The sequence below is a fragment of the Anolis carolinensis genome, chromosome 4 (genome assembly GCF_035594765.1).
Source record: "Anolis carolinensis isolate JA03-04 chromosome 4, rAnoCar3.1.pri, whole genome shotgun sequence".
NCBI classification, from domain to species: domain Eukaryota; kingdom Metazoa; phylum Chordata; class Lepidosauria; order Squamata; family Dactyloidae; genus Anolis; species Anolis carolinensis.
Genome location: NC_085844.1, coordinates 102,220,082 through 102,238,474, shown reverse-complemented (window position 1 = coordinate 102,238,474; position 18,393 = coordinate 102,220,082). Strand labels below are relative to the sequence as shown.

The window sequence follows — 18,393 nt, the reverse complement described above, 5'->3', positions numbered from 1 at the left end:
TCCCTTTTAATAATTGCTTCTTAACTGAAAAGCATAAGCAGAAGGAAGCAGTCATTCTCCCACTCAAAACTGCATCCCACAAGTTGTGTATTCACCCATGGCAAAAGACACACATAGTCAATTTATTGTCTCTTCTAGAAGGGGAAAAACCAGAGTGCGGAAGATGACTCTGAAGTGATAACTGATATGATAAAATGAGTTTAAGCAGCAATTATCCACCTACACTTTTTCTATTCAAACTAATAGCTTCCTGAGCCTACCTCTAGAATAAAAATGCAGAGGAAAAGTAACACGGCATTCCAGATAATGCCTATTTTGGGTTTTAGTCAAGATAAATTAGGGATAAAATGTTGTTACAGAAGTCTTCAAGAAAGACACGCAAATTTAGACTATTTGCAGGGGTTTTTTTATGCCCCAAGGAAAGTTAATAGATCGTCAACAGCTTAAGGGCATTGCTATAGAATTGTGAAGGAAATAAAGAACCTGCCAAATAAAAATAGGTCTGGGTGTCTATAAGGAAATCAAGCTATTTGCTTTTTGAAGACTCATACCTCTGTGGCTGCTGAGCTGCCACCCAGATCCCGGGATACAAAGAGGTTGACAATAGGCCGACTGATCCTTTGAGTGGCGAGAATTAACGCCAAGGGCCACCAGAAGCCTAGCATCTTTTTGATTGTAGCATCTCCCTGTGGGTGGAATAAGAAGAGGACGTCTTTGTGAACAAAATATCAGAACACAGCTAAAATATATATTTGATAAAATATTAGGTATTGTAGGAACAAGAACAGAAAGAAGTGTGTGCATGTGCATGCATGCAATGTGCAAAATATCTTCCCAAGTAAGTCAAAAGAGAGTCATAGATTCTTAACAACAAGACTATGTAATCCTGGGCATTTAATTTTAACATCTAACTAAATATTACATAAACCCATATTGTTTGAATACATTTCTTTCTTGGAGGTAGCATTTAAATTACATTGATGATGATGATGATGATGATTTTAATGATATGATGCTCATTAATTTTGGGACTCTCCTTTATCATTCCTATTATTAACCACCATACTTTGTGTGGAAAGAGAGCTTTCTATCATCATGTTTTATCAAAGCATTACTGGGGTATAATACTAGAAAAAACTTTTATTTATGTCTTGCTCTGTTACCAATTTAGGGGTTTTTTAAAACACAAAAATATGGTCAGGCAAAAATATGGTCAGGCAAAACGACAGATTTTTAAAAACAGCTTATTTATTATGTTTCACTAATATGAGTTGTTCTGCACATGAGATGAGCTAAAAGAAAAAAGTCACATCAACATCAACATCAACATCATGCTTCTTAAAGTGGATTTCCCACATAGGCCTCAGCACTGCAGGTACTTCTTTGCTCATCCATACTTCCTAAATGTCACACTGACTGTTATTTTAAAAAAGAAAACATTCAAACACAATAAGAAGTCTGGAAGGTACACTGGGAAATGAGGGAGGACTAATAATGAATAGTGACATGTGAACCCTGTCATATCTCCCCCCAAAATATGACTGAAGGCATCACAACAATCCCACAATAAACTGATAAATCCAGAAATAATCCTGGTCACAATCTCCTTCAGAAATCTTCAAATCTACTTGCTATGAAACCTTGGAAAAGTTGGCTTCTTTATCTTTCTACTTTTTAACATGCTACATTTGTGCACGTGAGCAAACAAACTATGGCAGATGCACTAATAAAACACTTTCCCAGGCTTATGATTTCATCATTCTTATTGCTTAATATATTGGACTGAACAGTAGGGTTAGATTTACTAAGGCAGGAACTACATACCCCCATCTCTGGCCCGCTACTGTCAGGTATGATATCGTGTATGTTTCTGTAGTAACCCAGGCATAGGGTGGTACATCGGACAAGTGCACCCATGTACAAGGATAATATGGGGATAAGGAGAGGTTCTCTGCATTCCAAGTGACTATGGAGCAGAATGGCTACAAAAACAACCTGTCAGAGAAAAGAAAGGAACAGAAAAAGAGACGGGTTATAAGAGCATAATTTCAACTAATAATAATAATAATAATAATAATAATAATAATAATAATAATAATAATAATAATAGTTTGTATTCTGCCCTATCTCCCTGAGGGGACTCAGGGAGGATTCCAGCATACACAACACAAGGTAAACATTCAATGCCTAGAAACAGAGATAAGGTAATGGCTTCCTCTTCTAGCTCTTGTGGGATGGTGCTCATCTCCAGCTCTGGGGTTGGTGCTCATCTCCATTTTTAAGCTGAAGAGCCTGCATTGTCCCTAGACACCTCCTAGGTCATGTGGCCGGCTTGATCTACTCACATTTGCATGTTTTTGAACTGCTAGATTGGTAGAAGCTGGGGCTAACAGTGGGAGCTCACCTCATCCCGCAAATTCGAACCACTAACCTTCTGGTCAGCAAGTTCAGAAGCTCAGCAGTTTAACCTTTTGTGCCACTGTGGCCCCACTAACTTCCTTTTAGAAAACTAAACAACTTTAGACACAGCCATTATGTATTAAACATTAGATATTATCTAGATGTCTTTCCTGCTAGTTATATTCAGCAGAAGCTCTGTGATCAGTCTTAAAAATTGCCTGCACGTCCTATTTGTTGTTGTTGTTGTTGTTAATCCATAGCCTTCGAAGGAAGTGCTGGCTTTGGCCTACAAAACCTTATATGGCTCTGGTCCAACTTACCTCTCAGAATGTATCTCCCCCTATGGGCCATCCCACAGATTAAGATCTTCGAGTGAGGCTCTGCTCTCGGTCCCATCGCCGTCACAGGTGCGGTTGGTGGGGACGAGAGACAGGGCTTTTTCGTTGGTGGCTCTGCAGCTGTGGAACTCCTTGCCAAGGGAGATTAGGGAAGCACCCTCACTCATGTATTTTAGGAAGCAGCTGAAGACCTGGCTGTGGGACCAAGCCTTTGGCCCATCCTAAGATATGAGTTGATATGACCTGATAGATGCTGTGAAATAATATTAAGTCGAACATGGACTGGCTCTGACTTTGGCTCGAAACTGCCCCTGTTATAATGGTCACATAGTTTTAATTGTTTTAATTTGATTTGGATACCAGCTTTTATTTGCGTTTCATTTTTGGTTTTACTACATGGTTTTACTACATATGTGGCATTTAATTCTGCCATTGTGTAAGACCACTCTGGGTACCCCTGGCGGAGAAGAGTGGTATATAAATCAAATAAATAAATAAATACATAAAGTCCAACTGATTACATGATGTAACATGATTTTTGTTCCTGGTTTATAAGTATCATTTCCTAATTGGTTCTATCATAAAAACATGGAAAAAGTTTATTAAAATGCAAAAACGTTGCTTTTATGGTCTGTACAAAAAGTTTTGTGATCAGTCAGGTGACCTGGACCTGGGACATTTAGTGCTTTAAAGGTAAATGATCAGCACTTTGTATTTGCCAGTCTGCTTCCTAAATACAAAGTGCTGGTCATTACCTTTGAAGTCTTAAATGGCTTGGGTCCAGGTTACTTGACTGATTGCATCTCTTTTTACAAACCAGCCAGGGCACTGCAGTCAGTGGAGGAGGCCCTGCTCTCAGTCCCACACCTACCTCAAGTATGGCTGGTGGGAATGAGAAAGAGGCCATTCTCTGTTGATCGCCTCCTACTCTGGAACTCCCTTCCTTAAGAAATAAAGCTAACCCCTTCCCTCCTCTCCTTCAAAAAAACAACTGAAGACCTATTTCTGCTCACTAGCATACAGAGAGAAGGAGGATTAGTCAATGAGTGACCACTACAGGGCCCTGGTAGAGAATTTTTTAAAAAATCTGGGCTCTACTAGTCTCAGGAAGCCCAATTTACTACCATAGGCCACACAACTAACCCACACAACTTTGTGAACTCCAGTTGGCTTCTGTAAATTAATATGGACATTGGCTCAGATTTCAAGTCATCATATAATTTTTGCCTGACCATGTTGGTTTGAATTATTGATGTTAAGTTTAATTCACTGATCTTAGCTTTAATTTGAAATCGGTTTTAACTGCTGTTTTCATATGTAGGATTTTCCTGGGATTTTATGTCAGTGTTTGTTTGTTTTATAGAGGCATTGAATGTTTGCCGTTGAATGTTGGAATCCGCCCTAAGTCCCCTTGGGGAGATAGGGTGGAATAGAAATAAAGTTATTATTATTATTATTATTATTATTATTATTATTATTATTATTATTTTAAATGGCATAGGAAAAGTTAAACATGGCACACTGAAAGCTTAAAATAGCAGCCACAAAACAAATTTCTGGAGTATAACAACTACAGTAGAGTCTCACTTATCCAACACTTGCTTATCCAACGTTCTGGATTATCCAACATATTTTTGTTGTCAATGTTTTCAATACATTGTGATATTTTGGTGCTAAATTCGTAAATACAGTAATTACTACATAGCATTGCTGCGTATTGAACTACTTTTTCTGTCAAATTTGTTGTATAACATGATGTTTTGGTGTTTAATTTGTAAAATCATAATGTAATTTGATGTTTAATAGGCTTTTCCTTAATCCCTCCTTATTATCCAACATATTCGCTTATCCAACATTCTGCCAGCTCGTTTATGTTAGATAAGTGAGACTCTACTGTACTTTCAAAGTAAGTACTGCACAATTAAACAGTAAATAACACTTTCAAACCAGGAACATATATTTTTTTCAAATTCTGTTACATAGTGTTATAGCATATGAACACAATTTTACTGAGTTTTTAGAATAGTTTCTTTGTAAGCATTAGGAGGAACAAAACAGGATGCTATTGCTAGCACAGGACAAGAGTGGGCAACTTTCATGTCAAGGGGCAATTTTGCACCCCAGGATTGGGATGTGGATTGCAACATTCCCCCTTCTTCATAATGTTGTCAAAGGTCAACAGCCAGCAGCTGCAATCAATGTCAAATAACAAAAATGTTTGATTTTCTTGGCTCACTGCTAAATTGAAGCAGCAATGGGGAACAGGCAATGGGGCTGGAAAAATGAGATTCCTAGAGTGTTAATAAATGTTGTTTTTATTTGCACTTTTCCCACTTTCGCAGGTGTTCCTCACCCCTAATTCCAGCAAATGCAGAGCATACTATATAGTTATTCACAATACTATGATACAAACAAAAATCAATATAACCAGGCACATCTTTCAGTAACATAAGTATAACTGTAACAATATAGATAGCAGTGGTTCTCAAACTATGGGTCCCCTGATGTTTTGGCCTTCAGTACCCAGAAATCCTTAACAGCTGGTAAACTGGCTGGGATTTCTGGGAGTTGTAGGCCAAAACAACTGGGGACCCACAGGTTGAGAGCCACTGATATAGAGCAAAAGTATCCACAACTTGACACAGCTAGTGAAGTTAAAGCCCATAACATTTCACATATCTTTTGTATCACTTCCTTAACCGTCACACTTGCAAGTACAAATGTCAACCTAATTATGGAAGAATAGCCCACTTTTGTATGTAATTTTGCATCCAACCACAGGTATGACGTAGAATTGGCTAGATCCTTTCAGCAGAAGAAAAAGCTATGACTGGAATGTATCCATACCTGAGCTATGACATCTGAGATGGAGGCACATCCCACTAGAAAACTATATTTGTGTTTCAGAAGAATGCCTGCATGGGTCCAAGCCTGAAATAGAAAAAAAAAGTCAGGGTGATCACAGATCCCTTTTAACTTCAGAGTACAGATGAAATGATGGAGATGGCACAGCTAGTGTTTAACGAAATCCTATAGAGTGGCCTTTCTCGGGTCTTTTCACCAGGGAGAAATCACTAAAATAATGTTAACTCCTAAATAAAATTATTATATTTACAACTAAAAATATTGTGTATTGCTTTTAAGTCATGGTCTTCCACAGAACTCTTAGTGATCTCTCCCAGACCCTGGGATGCAAAGTGTGTTCATTGTGCAAACATTCTAGAGTTTCCAACATTCTGATAACCCACCTTTCCCAATTCTAGGCTGCATGATGTTACTGGACTTAATTTCCTGCATCACCAGCATAGTAAAAGCTGACAAGACAAGTCTATGCAGTCAAGAGTCCACATATTGAGGACAAGCATGTGGAAAAGTAAGACTGCAGTTTCAAGGTCTAGAGGAGTGGTTCTTAACCAGTGGGTCCCCAGATGTTTTGGCCTTCAACTCCTAGAAATCAAGCTGGTTAACTGGCTGGGATTTCTGGGAGTTGTAGGCCAAAACACTTGGGAACCCACAGGTTGGAAACCACTAATCTAGAGTGAAAGGGTCATCTATATTAAAGGAAAAGTTGTGGGTATAAATAGTTCGTTTGTTTTTTTTCATGTCAGGAGCGACTTGAGAAACTTTAAGCTTCTGGTATGAGAGAATTGGCCATCTGCAAGGACGTTGCCCAAGGGATGCACGGATGTTTGATGTTTTTACCATCCTTGTGGGAGGTTTCTCTCATGTCCCTGCATGGAGCTGGAGCTAATAGAGGGAGCTCATCCACACTCTCCTCAGGTTGGATCCGAACTGGCAACCTTCAGGTCAGTAACCCAAGCTTCAAGTCAACAAGTTATCAGTCCTGCCAACACAAGTGTTTAACCCACTGCGCTATTAACCGGGCATAAATAGTGATTGTTAGGGTGACAGCATCAGTTAAGAGTACAGTTACTACACTCTGTTAGGAAGTTTTTTGACTGAGAAATACTCCTGTTTAACTAAATAGCTGATTTAATTACAGAGTTCATGAAGCTGAGATCCAATTAGTCATTTGAATAGTGATATTTCAAATGCTAATGCAATTTTTTCATTTCTTTGAATGGAAATTTCTTTCTTTTCCCCAAATTCTCCAAAACCAATGAGCATAACCTGAGTTGCAGACTCACCATGGCATCCATAAATGGGAAGGCTGCAAGATACAGGAAGGCCTTGCGTGTTTTACTTCCCACCGAGTCGTCCACATGATGCAGCTTGTTAATAATGTAGTACCCCAAGTCACTGTATGCTGTAGAATGCAATAACGAAATAATATCACTGAGTGTGTTTGGTCCCTTAAGATCAGAAGAGGCATAGTTGCTATCAATATCATTGCCTTGACGGATGACACTGGTGATGAAATTATTTAGAAGCAAGGTAACTCAGGAACGATATACATAGATCTACCCACACAGTAACTTGTTTTAAATTACATCAACTGCTGCCAAACTAATACAAGGAACTTGTATCATATGGCGGGCAAATGTCAGGATCACAATGGCTCCCCATGTGACACTGCAAAGACAAAACCTATAGCCACAATCTTTGCATTAATTGATTGATAAACCACAAAATGTCCTCAAAAGCCTCTCTTAGGTCTAAAATAGGCCAGAGAGATTCTCCCATGTGCCTAGATCAGTGGTTCTCAACATGTGGGCTGTGACCCAGTAGTGGGCCACGAGAATAAAAATCTGGTCTAGGAACCTCTTTCCTCTTTATTTATTTATTTTATTTTATTTCCGCTCTTTTCCACAGAGCTGACCATTGCACTGGAAAGACCACATCAGCTCTAGATTATTAAATATGTTTTTCTGTGGGTGAACAGATGGCGACTACAGAATGGCATATGTTCTGTATCAGAAATGAGAGCTGTTGTGGTCTATCCAATGCAGTTTTCTGAATCAGCACCCCAAATAACCAAACTGAATCTAAAGTTGACGAAAAACTGATTCGTAACCCTTTTGGTACTAATGTTGGAGAATGGTCCTTGGTCAAAGTGGGCCTTGGTCAAAGTGGTCCCTGGTCAAAGTGATCCCTGATCAAGTGGGCCCTGATCAAAAAAAGGTTGGGAACCACTGTCCTAGTGGGTGCATGGGAGCACTGTGGCTATTTTTTGGATCCTGATGGCCCACAGAAACATGAGCTTCATCCACCTGCCCCTCACCACAATATCATTTCCTAGCAAAATGACATTGTGTTCAACTTTCCTGACATGGGGGTGTCGCAATTAATCTGCTATCCCATTTTTTAGCTGGGTTTAAAGTGCAAAAGTAAACCACACTCCACTGAGAAGAGGAGAGGAGGGGAGAAAACCTACCCTTCTGTCTAGACTCAGGCAAAAGCAAACTTCTGTGGCTTTTCCTAGCTTGTCCGTTTGTTCTTATTTATTACTTTTGACATTTTGACCACACTCTGATGTTGCTTGGCCACACATGTCCCAGTTTTCATCTGTGAAATGTTGATGGATGGGAAATTAATTGACCAAGGCAATATCTCAGAATTCTTTGCCATTTCTAGTACATATATATCTATGGCATGTCTCAGGATGGAAGAGGCCACATGTCTTTTCCACTACAGTATTTTAGCTTGTTTTTGTCCTTTCTTCCTTACAAAAAAGGCTCCCAAAGTGGTTCTGCTCCCTAGTACCGGTAGGATACTAGCAAGTGGAAAGCTGAAAAATTGTAGCATTTGTGCTAATTAATTAATATTATTGGGAATATGGAAATTACTCATTTAATGTTTATCTTTTTACTCAGAATTATAAAAGTTATTTGTTATGCTAACTCTTCATGGTGCATTACAAACAGATTTATTTTTTCAAACTATTACAATTATCTAAAATGCTGAAAAAGGAAATACCGTATTTACTCCCAAAACTGACAAATTAAAATAATGTGAAACATTAATCATTGTCATTTAACTTTAATTAACAGCTTTAAAATGTTGTTTAAAATGTAAAAAGTGGGAGGGATAATTAATTTTCACTGAATTACTGCCAAGCTCTGGTTTGTTAATGTGCTCATTTTTTTCTCTCCACACTGACATGAGCCAACAATGTGGTACAGTAGCTAAAAAAGCCAATTAGATTTTGGTTTGCATAAATAGGAGTATAGTGTCTAGATCCAGAGAAGTCATGCTCCCCCTCTATTCTGCCTTGGTCAGACCACACCTGGAATGTGTCCAGTTCTGGGCACCGCAATTTAAGGGAGATATTGACAAGATGGAATGTGTCCAGGCAACTAACATGATCAAGGGTCTGGAGTACATGCTCTACAAGGAGCGGCTTAAAGAGCTGGGTATGTTTTGCCTGCAGAAGAGAAGGCTGAGAGGAGACATGATGAGGTCATGTATAAATATGTGAGCAGAAGTCACAGGGAGAAGGGAGCAAGCTTGTTTGCTGCCGCCCTGGAGACCAGTGTGTGGAACAATGGCTTCAAACTAAGGGAAAGGAGATTCCATCTGAACATTAGGAAGAACTTATTAACTGTGAGAGCCATTCAGCAGTGGAACTCTCTGCCTTGGAGTGTGGTGGAGGCTCCTTCTTTGGAGGCTTTTAAACAGAGGCTGTATGCGATTTTCCTGCTTCTTGGCAAGGGTTGGACTAGATGGTCCACAAGGCCTGTTTCAACTCAATGATTCAATGACTGTTTCCCATTCATTTTTCCAAAAATCCTCCCAAAACTCAGTTTTCTTTCTCATATTTGAGTAACTCTCAATCTGCCTAGAGCCAAGATTCTGCTTCAAATATGAAAATCACTGAACCAGAACTGTAATGTTGCCTTTGTGGCTATGCACATTTTTCTAAACAATGCTATTCCTCACATTATTTATGATAACACCAGCGTATTTCAGGAGCAAAGAAAGCACTATAGCAATCCTATCTGTAACAGAACCTGAAATGATAATGTGGCAAATTCCCATTAGAAGCACAAAAAATGCAATTTCTTTTTCCGATGAAATATTGGCTAATCTTGACAACCAATATAAGATCCAATAAAGACTGAATCAGACAGCCTGTTAAGTGCGATTAGAAAATTTCACAGCTGAAATGCTGCTACCCAAGCTCATGAATACACAGATAATAAAATACAATGCAACATGCAAACACCATTAAAATATAATGCTAAAAGTCATAGATATGGTTTTCCATTGGTGGCACTAGAAGACATTGGCTTTATGCCAGGAAGAAGTGGAGCCTCAGCCAACCCAAGGTTTCTGGTATACATAGGGGACTTAATAAAAGTAGGAAGGTCATTTGCTTTTTTGCCAGAATATGTTGGCACTTTCAGCAGCAAGAACCCTTTTTTGAAGTTTCCACATGCCATCAAAATACAGCACAGGCTGCATGAATTACTCATTCTGTGCCATGCTGGGAGGGCACTCAAAAGCAGCAAGAGAGATTTTTTTCCCCTCTGCTTCTAGGTGCCTGCAATGCTCAAAAACAAATTTAAATAGCTCATTCTTTCTGCATGTCCTCTGGAGCTGGAGAAGCAGGGACATACAATGATTTAGTTACAACTGGCCTGTTCTATGTGTAGATTAGACTTTTGTGAATTTAATTATTTACAGATTTGATCAGTAGACATTCCCTCTATGAAACTCCTCAAAAACAACTAGTTGACCACAGAGATAGATTGGAACACTGAGAGCTTCCTAGTGTTTTCTTGGATAAAGAATTGGAGGGGGGGGGGTTATTTGTAGTTTTTCCTCTTTTGTGAGGTCCTGTGCCCCAAACTCCAGCATATGTGGAGGGCCCAATGTATTCCAAAATGATGTTTTGAAGCTTTAAATCAGTGGTTCTCAACCTTCCTAATGCCACATGTTGTGGTGACCCCCAGCCATAAAATTATTTTTGTTGCTCTTCTGCTAACTGTAATTGTGCCACTGTTATGAATCGTAATGTAAATATCTGATATGCAGGATGTATTTTCATTCACTGGATCAAATTTGGCACAAATACCCGATACACCCAAATTTGAATTCTGATGGGGTTGGGTGGGATTTATTTTGTCATTTGGGAGTTGTAGTTGCTGGGATTTATAGTTCACTTACAATCAAAGAGCATTCTGAACTCCACCAATGATGGAGCTGAACCAACTTGGCACGGAGAACTACCATGACCAACAGAAGATACTGGAAGGGTTTGGTGGTGATTGACCTTGAGTTTTGGAATTGAAATTTACCTACATCCAGAGAACAATGTGGACTCAAACAATGATGGATCTGGGTTGCTGTAAGTTTTCTGAGCTGTATGGCCATGTTCCTGACGTTTTGCCCACATCTATGGCAGTGATCCTCAGAGGTTGTGAGGTCTGTTGGAAAAGTAGGGTTTATATATCTATGGAATGATTTCCAGGGTGGGCAATTGTCTGCTTGAGGCAAGTGTGGATGTTGCTGTTGGCCACCCTGATAAGCATTGAATGGCCTTCCTGCCTGGGGGATTCCTTTGGTGGGAGATGTTAGCTGTCCCTGATTGCTTCCTGTTCCAACAAAGGATTCTCCCAAGCAGGAAGCAGCCAGGCTTTGAAGCTCCAAGGCCATTCATTGCTAATCAAAGTGGTCAATGGCAACACCTACACTTGCCTCCAACAGACAAGAGTTTTTTCTCCCACCCTAGACATTCTACAGATATATAAACCTCACTTGTTTAGAGAAGGACAGGCAGAGAGATCTTTTCTAATGGTCTTTGGCGACCCCTCTGACACCCCCGTTGCAACCCCCCGGGGTCCCAATCCCCAGGTTGAGAAACACTGCTCTAAATGGTATTAGTGGTCTCCTTCTCTTCATATCCTGGCTCAAAGTAAGTGGCTGAAATGCCTCATTATTCTATAGATCACAGTCAGTTTTGGGGAGGGGGAAATCCGAAATGCTACTTACAAACACAGCCAGCCGAAATTGTGGCATTATCATCTAAAACCATGAGCCCCTAGAAAATCTATGTGACTTTCACTATGAGACTAAAATCTTCCTCGAACAAGGTACTATTTTGGTTCTAAAGGTCTTATCAAACAACTAAGTATAGACTTCTACTGCCTAATCTCTGCAGCTGACTCTAGATAAAGGTTGTATTTTCCAGCCAAGTGTCGGCAACCCTGGTGGCAATTCTGAAAACCAATAACTAAATACTTATATAAGGAAAAGCTAGCATGTCAGAAATGTCACAGAGCCTCAAGTCTGCCATCAGTTAATCTTCTTGAACTAATCTAATTTGAGGAAATATATATAGTGTTCCCAGGCATGTCAACACATCATTAAACTCACAGTGTAGCTTAAATGTACTTCTAGGTCCACCTACCCGGAAGAAAGCCTAATTAACTGAATAGGATATTCTGTGAAGTGAACTAGGTGAGTGTATTGTATTGTAGAAGGCTTTCACAGCCGGAATCACTGGGGTGTTGTGTGGTTTCTGGACTTCATGGCCAAGTTCTAGCAGCATTTTCTCCTGATGTTTCGCTGGCATCTGTGGCTGGCGTCTTCAGAGGATCCTATGAAGAGGCCAACCACAAATGCAGGTGAAACCTTAGGAGAGAATGCTGCTAGAACATGACCATACAGCCCAGAAAACAAACAACACCCCAGAAAGTAAGGTAAAGGTTTTCTCCTGATGTTAAGTCCAGTCCTGTCTGACTCTGGGGGTTGGTGCTCATCTCCATTTCTAAGCCGAAGAGCTGGCGTTGTCCGTAGACACCTCCAAGGTCATGTGGCCGGCATGACTGCATGCGCGCCGTTACCTTCCTGCCGGAGCGGTACCTATTGATCTACTCACATTGGCATGTTTTCAAACTGCTAGGTTGGCAGAAGCTGGAGCTAATAGAGGGCGCTCACTCCGCTCCCGGGATTTGAACCTGGGACCTTTCGGTCTGCAAGTCCAGCAGCTTCAGTGCTTTAACACACTTCGCCACCAGGGCTCCTAGAAAGGACTGTGTATTATAAGGCACCTTATAATAACCAGCCTACGCTTTGACCACTAACTTAGTACTGAAACAGGGCTTGGCTTGTGGCCGCTGACTTCTCTGCCGACGCTCAACTTTTGACTCTGTTCCTCCTGGGATTTAGTGGGGACATTCTTTTTTTTTGTTTTGTTTTCAGATGTTTTATTTATTTATTTATTTATTTATTTATTTATTTATTTATTTTGTGGAGCCATCTCTTAATTTTCTTGCTGGTTCGTGTCATGTTATGTCAGTCACTGATGACTGATCTTAGCGAAACATACTATTTAACTGATGAGTCTCCACAATAATTGTAATTGGTTTAAAATGTTTTTAATGCTTAATATTTATTTATATCCTATTCCTGGACATTCATTATGCTTTGTGTGATTTTTGTCTTGTATTTTATGTTAAATGTGCTTTGATTTGTTTTGTATTATTTTTATACACTGTGTATTTGTGATGTGGCCCTGAAGTGGCCAAACTGTACGCCACTCTGAGTCCCCTTCAGGGTGAGAAGAGCAGGGTAGAAATATAGTAAATAAATAAATAAATAAATAAATCTTATTGCAGAATGGAGATATCCACTAAAATGTGAAAAAACAAGCAGACTTTCTTTCAGTCCTATGGCCCCGATAATACAAACTATTATCTTTCTATGCTATACTATCAATAAATAAGGGTAAGAATTAACCAATGTGTTAATAATTGTATAGATATTTTAATATTACGAGAAATGTTTGCATCATTCTAAGAGAGTGGTTCCCAACCTTTGGTCCTCCAGGTGTTTTGAACTTCAGCTCCCATAATTCCTAACAGCTGGTAAACTGGCTAGGATTTCTGGAAGTTGAAGTCCAAAACAACTGGGGGACAAAAGCTGGAAACCACTGTAAAGGGGGAGGAGAAAGCCAGCATGGCACAGTAGTTTGAATGCTTGATTAGGATTTGAGAGATTAAGATTCAAATCCCTGTTCATCCTTGGAATCCCACTGACTGACCATCGGTAAGTCACTCTCTCAATCTTAAAGAAAGGCAATGGCAAGTATAAAAGTAAAGGTAAAGGTTTCACCTGACATTAATCGTGTCTGACTCTGGAGGTTGGTGCTCATCTCCATTTCTAAGCTGAAGAGCTGGCGTTGTCCGTAGATACCTCCAAGGTCATGGGGCCAGCATGACTGCATGGAATGCCGTTACCTTCCCACCAAAGCGGTACGTATTGATCTACTCACATTTGCATGTTTTTGAACTGCTAGGTTGGCAGAAGCTGGGCCTAACAGCAGGAGCTCACTCCGCTTCCTGGATTCGAACCACCAACCTTTCAGTCAGCAAGTTCAGCAGCTCAGTGGTTTAACCCACTGCGCCACCAGGCAAGTATACAATACTCCCATTTCTGGTGATCCTATAATAGGGTTTCCTTGGCAAGTTTTAATCAAAAACATACCAAGGAAACCCTAATATAGGATCACCACAAATTGGAGTCAGTTTGAAGGCATATACCAAGCAAGAGGATAGGTATAATAACTTGTCTTCACTGCAGCATCACAACAACAACTAGTGTGGTAAACTTCAATTTAGGAGACTTTCACTCCTAATGTGATTAATCAAATAGTTCAGAAATGCTGTGACGTATTGTAGCTTGATCCTTACCATACTTGTTAAAATCATCTTTTTGGGTACATATAATGTCACCCTTACTGGTCAAATACGCAATACATATACTGTTTTACAGTATATTTTCTCATTTTTCTTTGGCAAAATATTATTATACACCCACCTGACATTCCCACCTAACATCCCCTGGCACTACAAACCTGTACTTCATGACAACAGTGCTGGCTTGTCGTGCAGCAAGCTGGTGTAAGCCGCTTAGTTGCTCCCACTTGCAGTGGGTGTAGAGAAACAAACCATACAGCTTCACCCCACAACTGATTTACTGTCTCATCTAACAGCAGACATCTTCCTTCTCTGGCTTGTTCATCTGCCCCCACAACAAGCAGAGAACATAGCCCCCCCCCCCAACTTTGCAATATTTCTCTGGCTTCCTGGAGGGGAATAAACCAAGGAAGGGAGAGAGCCCACTGCAGACAACACAATAAGCCAGTTACAAAATGAAACTCCCTGATTTGTTTACTTCCTGTGACAGTATTTATTTATTTACTCATTTATTTATTTGCTTCATTAATACCCCACTCTTCTCACTCCGCAGGGGACTCAGAGCGTTGTACGTCACATATTCAGGCAAACATTCAATGTCTCAATTATATAAACTGTTAAAACATAACATAAAATCCTTAAAACAGTAAACATAAGATACAATTTAAAACCAGTAACATATTAAGCATTATAAATCCAATACACAAATGCCACAGTGCACCAGTCCTTAGTCAACTGCTTCATTTCTGACCGTGTCAATAACAGGATGTTAGACTGCATTTCTGTCATTCTATGAAAGCCTATTTGAATAGCCAAGTCTTTAACTTGTTTCCTAAATGCCAGGAAGGAGGGGGCCAAGAGGCCACCACTGAGAAGACCCTGTATCTCATCTCTACCAATCGCGCTTGCGAAGGCGGTGGGACAGAGAGCAGGACCTCCCCAGCAAATCTTAGTGCTCGAACCAGTTCATAAAGGGAGATACATTCAGATAGGGAAGCTGGACTGGAGCCATTTAGGATTTTATAGGCTAAAGCCAGCACTTTGAATTGTGCTCCATAGCGAACTGGCAGCCAGTGAAGCTGATGCAACAGAGGGGTTGTGTGCTCCCTGTACGCCGCTCCAGTAAGCAGCTTGGCTGCCGCTTGTTAAACTACTTGAAGCTTCTGAGCAGTCTTCAAAGACAACCTCACATAGAGCACGTTGCAGTAGTCTATTTGAGATGTGATGAGAGCATGGACCCATGTCTGGCTTCTCAAGATATGGGCACAGCTGGCACACAAGTTTTAATTGTGCGAAAGCTCTGTCACTGCCGAAATCTGGGGTTTCAGGCTCAGCGATGAGTCCAAGACTGCAAACCTGTGTCTTCAAGAGGAGTGTAACCCCATCCAGCACAGGCTATAACCCTATACCCTGTTCAGCTTTTCAACTGACCAAGAGTACTTCTATTTTGTTTGGATTCAATTTGTTTGCTCTCATTGCAATTGTAATGTGTTCCCGTAAAAATATGTAAATGTCCATGGATCCCTGGCTTCTTGTTTTATAGTAATTCCGTACCCAATATTTAGGATAACAAACCCTTTTCTCAAATGGCAATCTCCTCGAAAAGTGAAAATGTTCAAATCTAAGAGTGGTCCATCAATGCCAAATCATTCCAATGTATATGAGCAGACTCATAGAGTTTTAATTCCAATATAATTCTATATATAATTCAATATAATGTCAAGAATTTCCATGGATAATCTGTCCTTCAGCTTTTCTGCAAGTGCCTCTGAATATGTGTAAAACACACCTTCTCCCAAGCAAAAGAATTTTACACAAAATCAGCTTACGTTTAGGGAGCATCTGAGAAGTTGAAAATTTTGTTCACATATCATAAAATACAAGAAACTAATCAGCACTTTATGGGAAAAGCTAAATGTGTCTTTCATGCCTTAAAACCAGATAAAATGATAACATTCTGGTTAGCTGACTTCTACATACAGGCTGAGCTGGGCTTGTAGAATCAAGTCCAGTATTGTTTTAAATCCATATTTCGTTGACCACAGTTGAGTTATGTCTTTCGGACAGTTGAGTTATGTCTTTCGGACATTCTTCAGTTGTCACTTTCCATTTTCCCACCTCTTGTAAAATGTTCATTATGTGTAGGTGAAGAAATCGTAGTACCGCATAATTTTGTCTGCTAATTTCTCACTTTTTTAGGTGACCATCTGCTTACCCTTTACAACTGTCAATCTGTCATTAAGTTATTTGATGATCCTGCAATCCTGTTTATATATTATTTTGATAGTGGGACACTGCCTAGAACAGTGGTTCTCAACCTGTGGGTCCCCAGAAGTTTTGGTCTTCAACTCCCAGAAATCCTGACAGCTGGTAAACTGACTGGGATTTCTAGAAGTTGTAGGCCAAAACACCTGGGGACCCACAGGTTGAGAACCACTGGCCTAGAAGAAGTCCTTGAAGCCATTGCTGTTGTGCACCTAGTGAAAACCTGTAGGAATCATCATGCAACTGACAGTATTTTCAATCTATAGGTAGAAACCTAATCAAATAATCTAACTGTAAGGTACTTCTTGGTTCCTTCAAGCTTACTTGGAAAATATACATAAGTGAACACAGCATTGAGTAGAACTAGAATTTCAATCAAAACTGGAAAAAAAGTCTTACCTATCAAAGTGTGAAATATTGCAGCTATAGCACCAGCCACAACCATACACAAAACTGCTTTGGTCCTATCTCTCTTGCTGTTGACAAACACGAGTCCCACATTCTTGAAGTCGCTCATTGGACCTGTGAAAAACTTCATGAGGGAATAGGCCAACCCATAGCTGGCTAGCATTTCCACAGCATCTTCCTTAACAGCTGCGATACCTCTATTCAAGGCCTAAGGATAAGGAAAAACAAGAAAGAAAAGAATAGACATCAGTATATACCAACTATCTTTAAACAATTAGAATAACAGAATAGCATGCTATCAAATGATCTGTATATACAGTACATAGAATTTGTTACACTTGCCACACTTGTCCCTAATTTAATGCGGGCATACTTTGCTGAATATTAACAGATGTAGCACAAGGCTCTGTTATCACCACTGAGTTATTATCTTCTTGCTTTTTATCCTCTTCCATTTGTAAAGTTCCCATATTTTCCCAGTGCTTCAGCTTTCCAAAATACAACAGTATACAACAAACTTTAGGTGTTCCTTCTCTCCTAAGTCAGCTGCTGCTTTTCACAGCATAACATTACATTACAATATGGTACTTCAGAATGCAGAGGATTCCTGATTTAAATATAAACAGCGAGATTCATCAAGAGTACCTTACTAGGGTCCTCGCCTTAGAACTGTTGTTATGATGGAAAATCCACTAAGGAAGAAATGTCAGAATAGCTGCAACATGTATTTGCTGGCAGCACTTAGCTGTCAATCAAAGTATCCTTAGACATTTGTATAACAACACCTAGATCTATGCTCTGGAAACAGCACAACCTATATGAGTTCATGGCTACTGGATTTGAGTTTGCATGACAATATAACTTTCTTCCAAGAAATTTAATACGTAGCTTGAGGCAAACTACTTCGCAACTATCCTTATGAACACATATTGGTTTGCCGAATCCATACTTTGTTTTTTATTTGTCCTTTTAAAAATGTTAAAAATTCCAACACACCAATGTAGAACCCCCTTCATAGAAGCAAGTCCTGGGGATATAGAATATAGTTGCAGATTATTATCTGGACAGACATATTCATTTCCCTTATCATGCTTATCCGTGCCATCTTGAATAGTGTGTTTGTGTTCATGTGGCAGCAACTTATAGTCTCCTTGCAACATTATTAAAAGCTGCTCACAGCTAGGGCTAGATGAGGGGTATTTGCCAGGAGCTGATGGATTTAACAGTGAAAAAAATGACCTAGAATAGTGGTTCCCAAACTTTTTTTGACCAGGCACCACTTAACCAGGGAACACTTTGACCAGGAACCACTCTCGAACATTAGTACCAAAAGAGTTACAAATCAGTTTTTGGTCATCTTTAGATTCGGTTTGGTTATT

The 18,393-nt window shown here is 39.8% G+C and overlaps 1 protein-coding gene across 2 annotated transcripts in view; it reads right to left on the bottom strand.

The window, feature by feature from the left end:
- ankh (ANKH inorganic pyrophosphate transport regulator) overlaps positions 1–18,393 on the bottom strand; it is a 165,178-nt gene that overhangs the window by 54,590 nt on the left and 92,195 nt on the right. For both annotated transcript variants that reach the window (XR_010005725.1, XM_003219797.4), the window contains exons 2-6: positions 17,006–17,222; positions 6,887–7,005; positions 5,586–5,669; positions 1,825–1,995; positions 552–686 (exon numbers count right to left, since the gene is read on the bottom strand). Coding sequence is in view for 1 of the 2 variants with exons in the window: in XM_003219797.4 (XP_003219845.1) it covers positions 552–686; positions 1,825–1,995; positions 5,586–5,669; positions 6,887–7,005; positions 17,006–17,222 (726 nt within the window). In the remaining variant the exon portion in view is untranslated. The remainder of the gene's footprint in view (positions 1–551; positions 687–1,824; positions 1,996–5,585; positions 5,670–6,886; positions 7,006–17,005; positions 17,223–18,393) is intronic.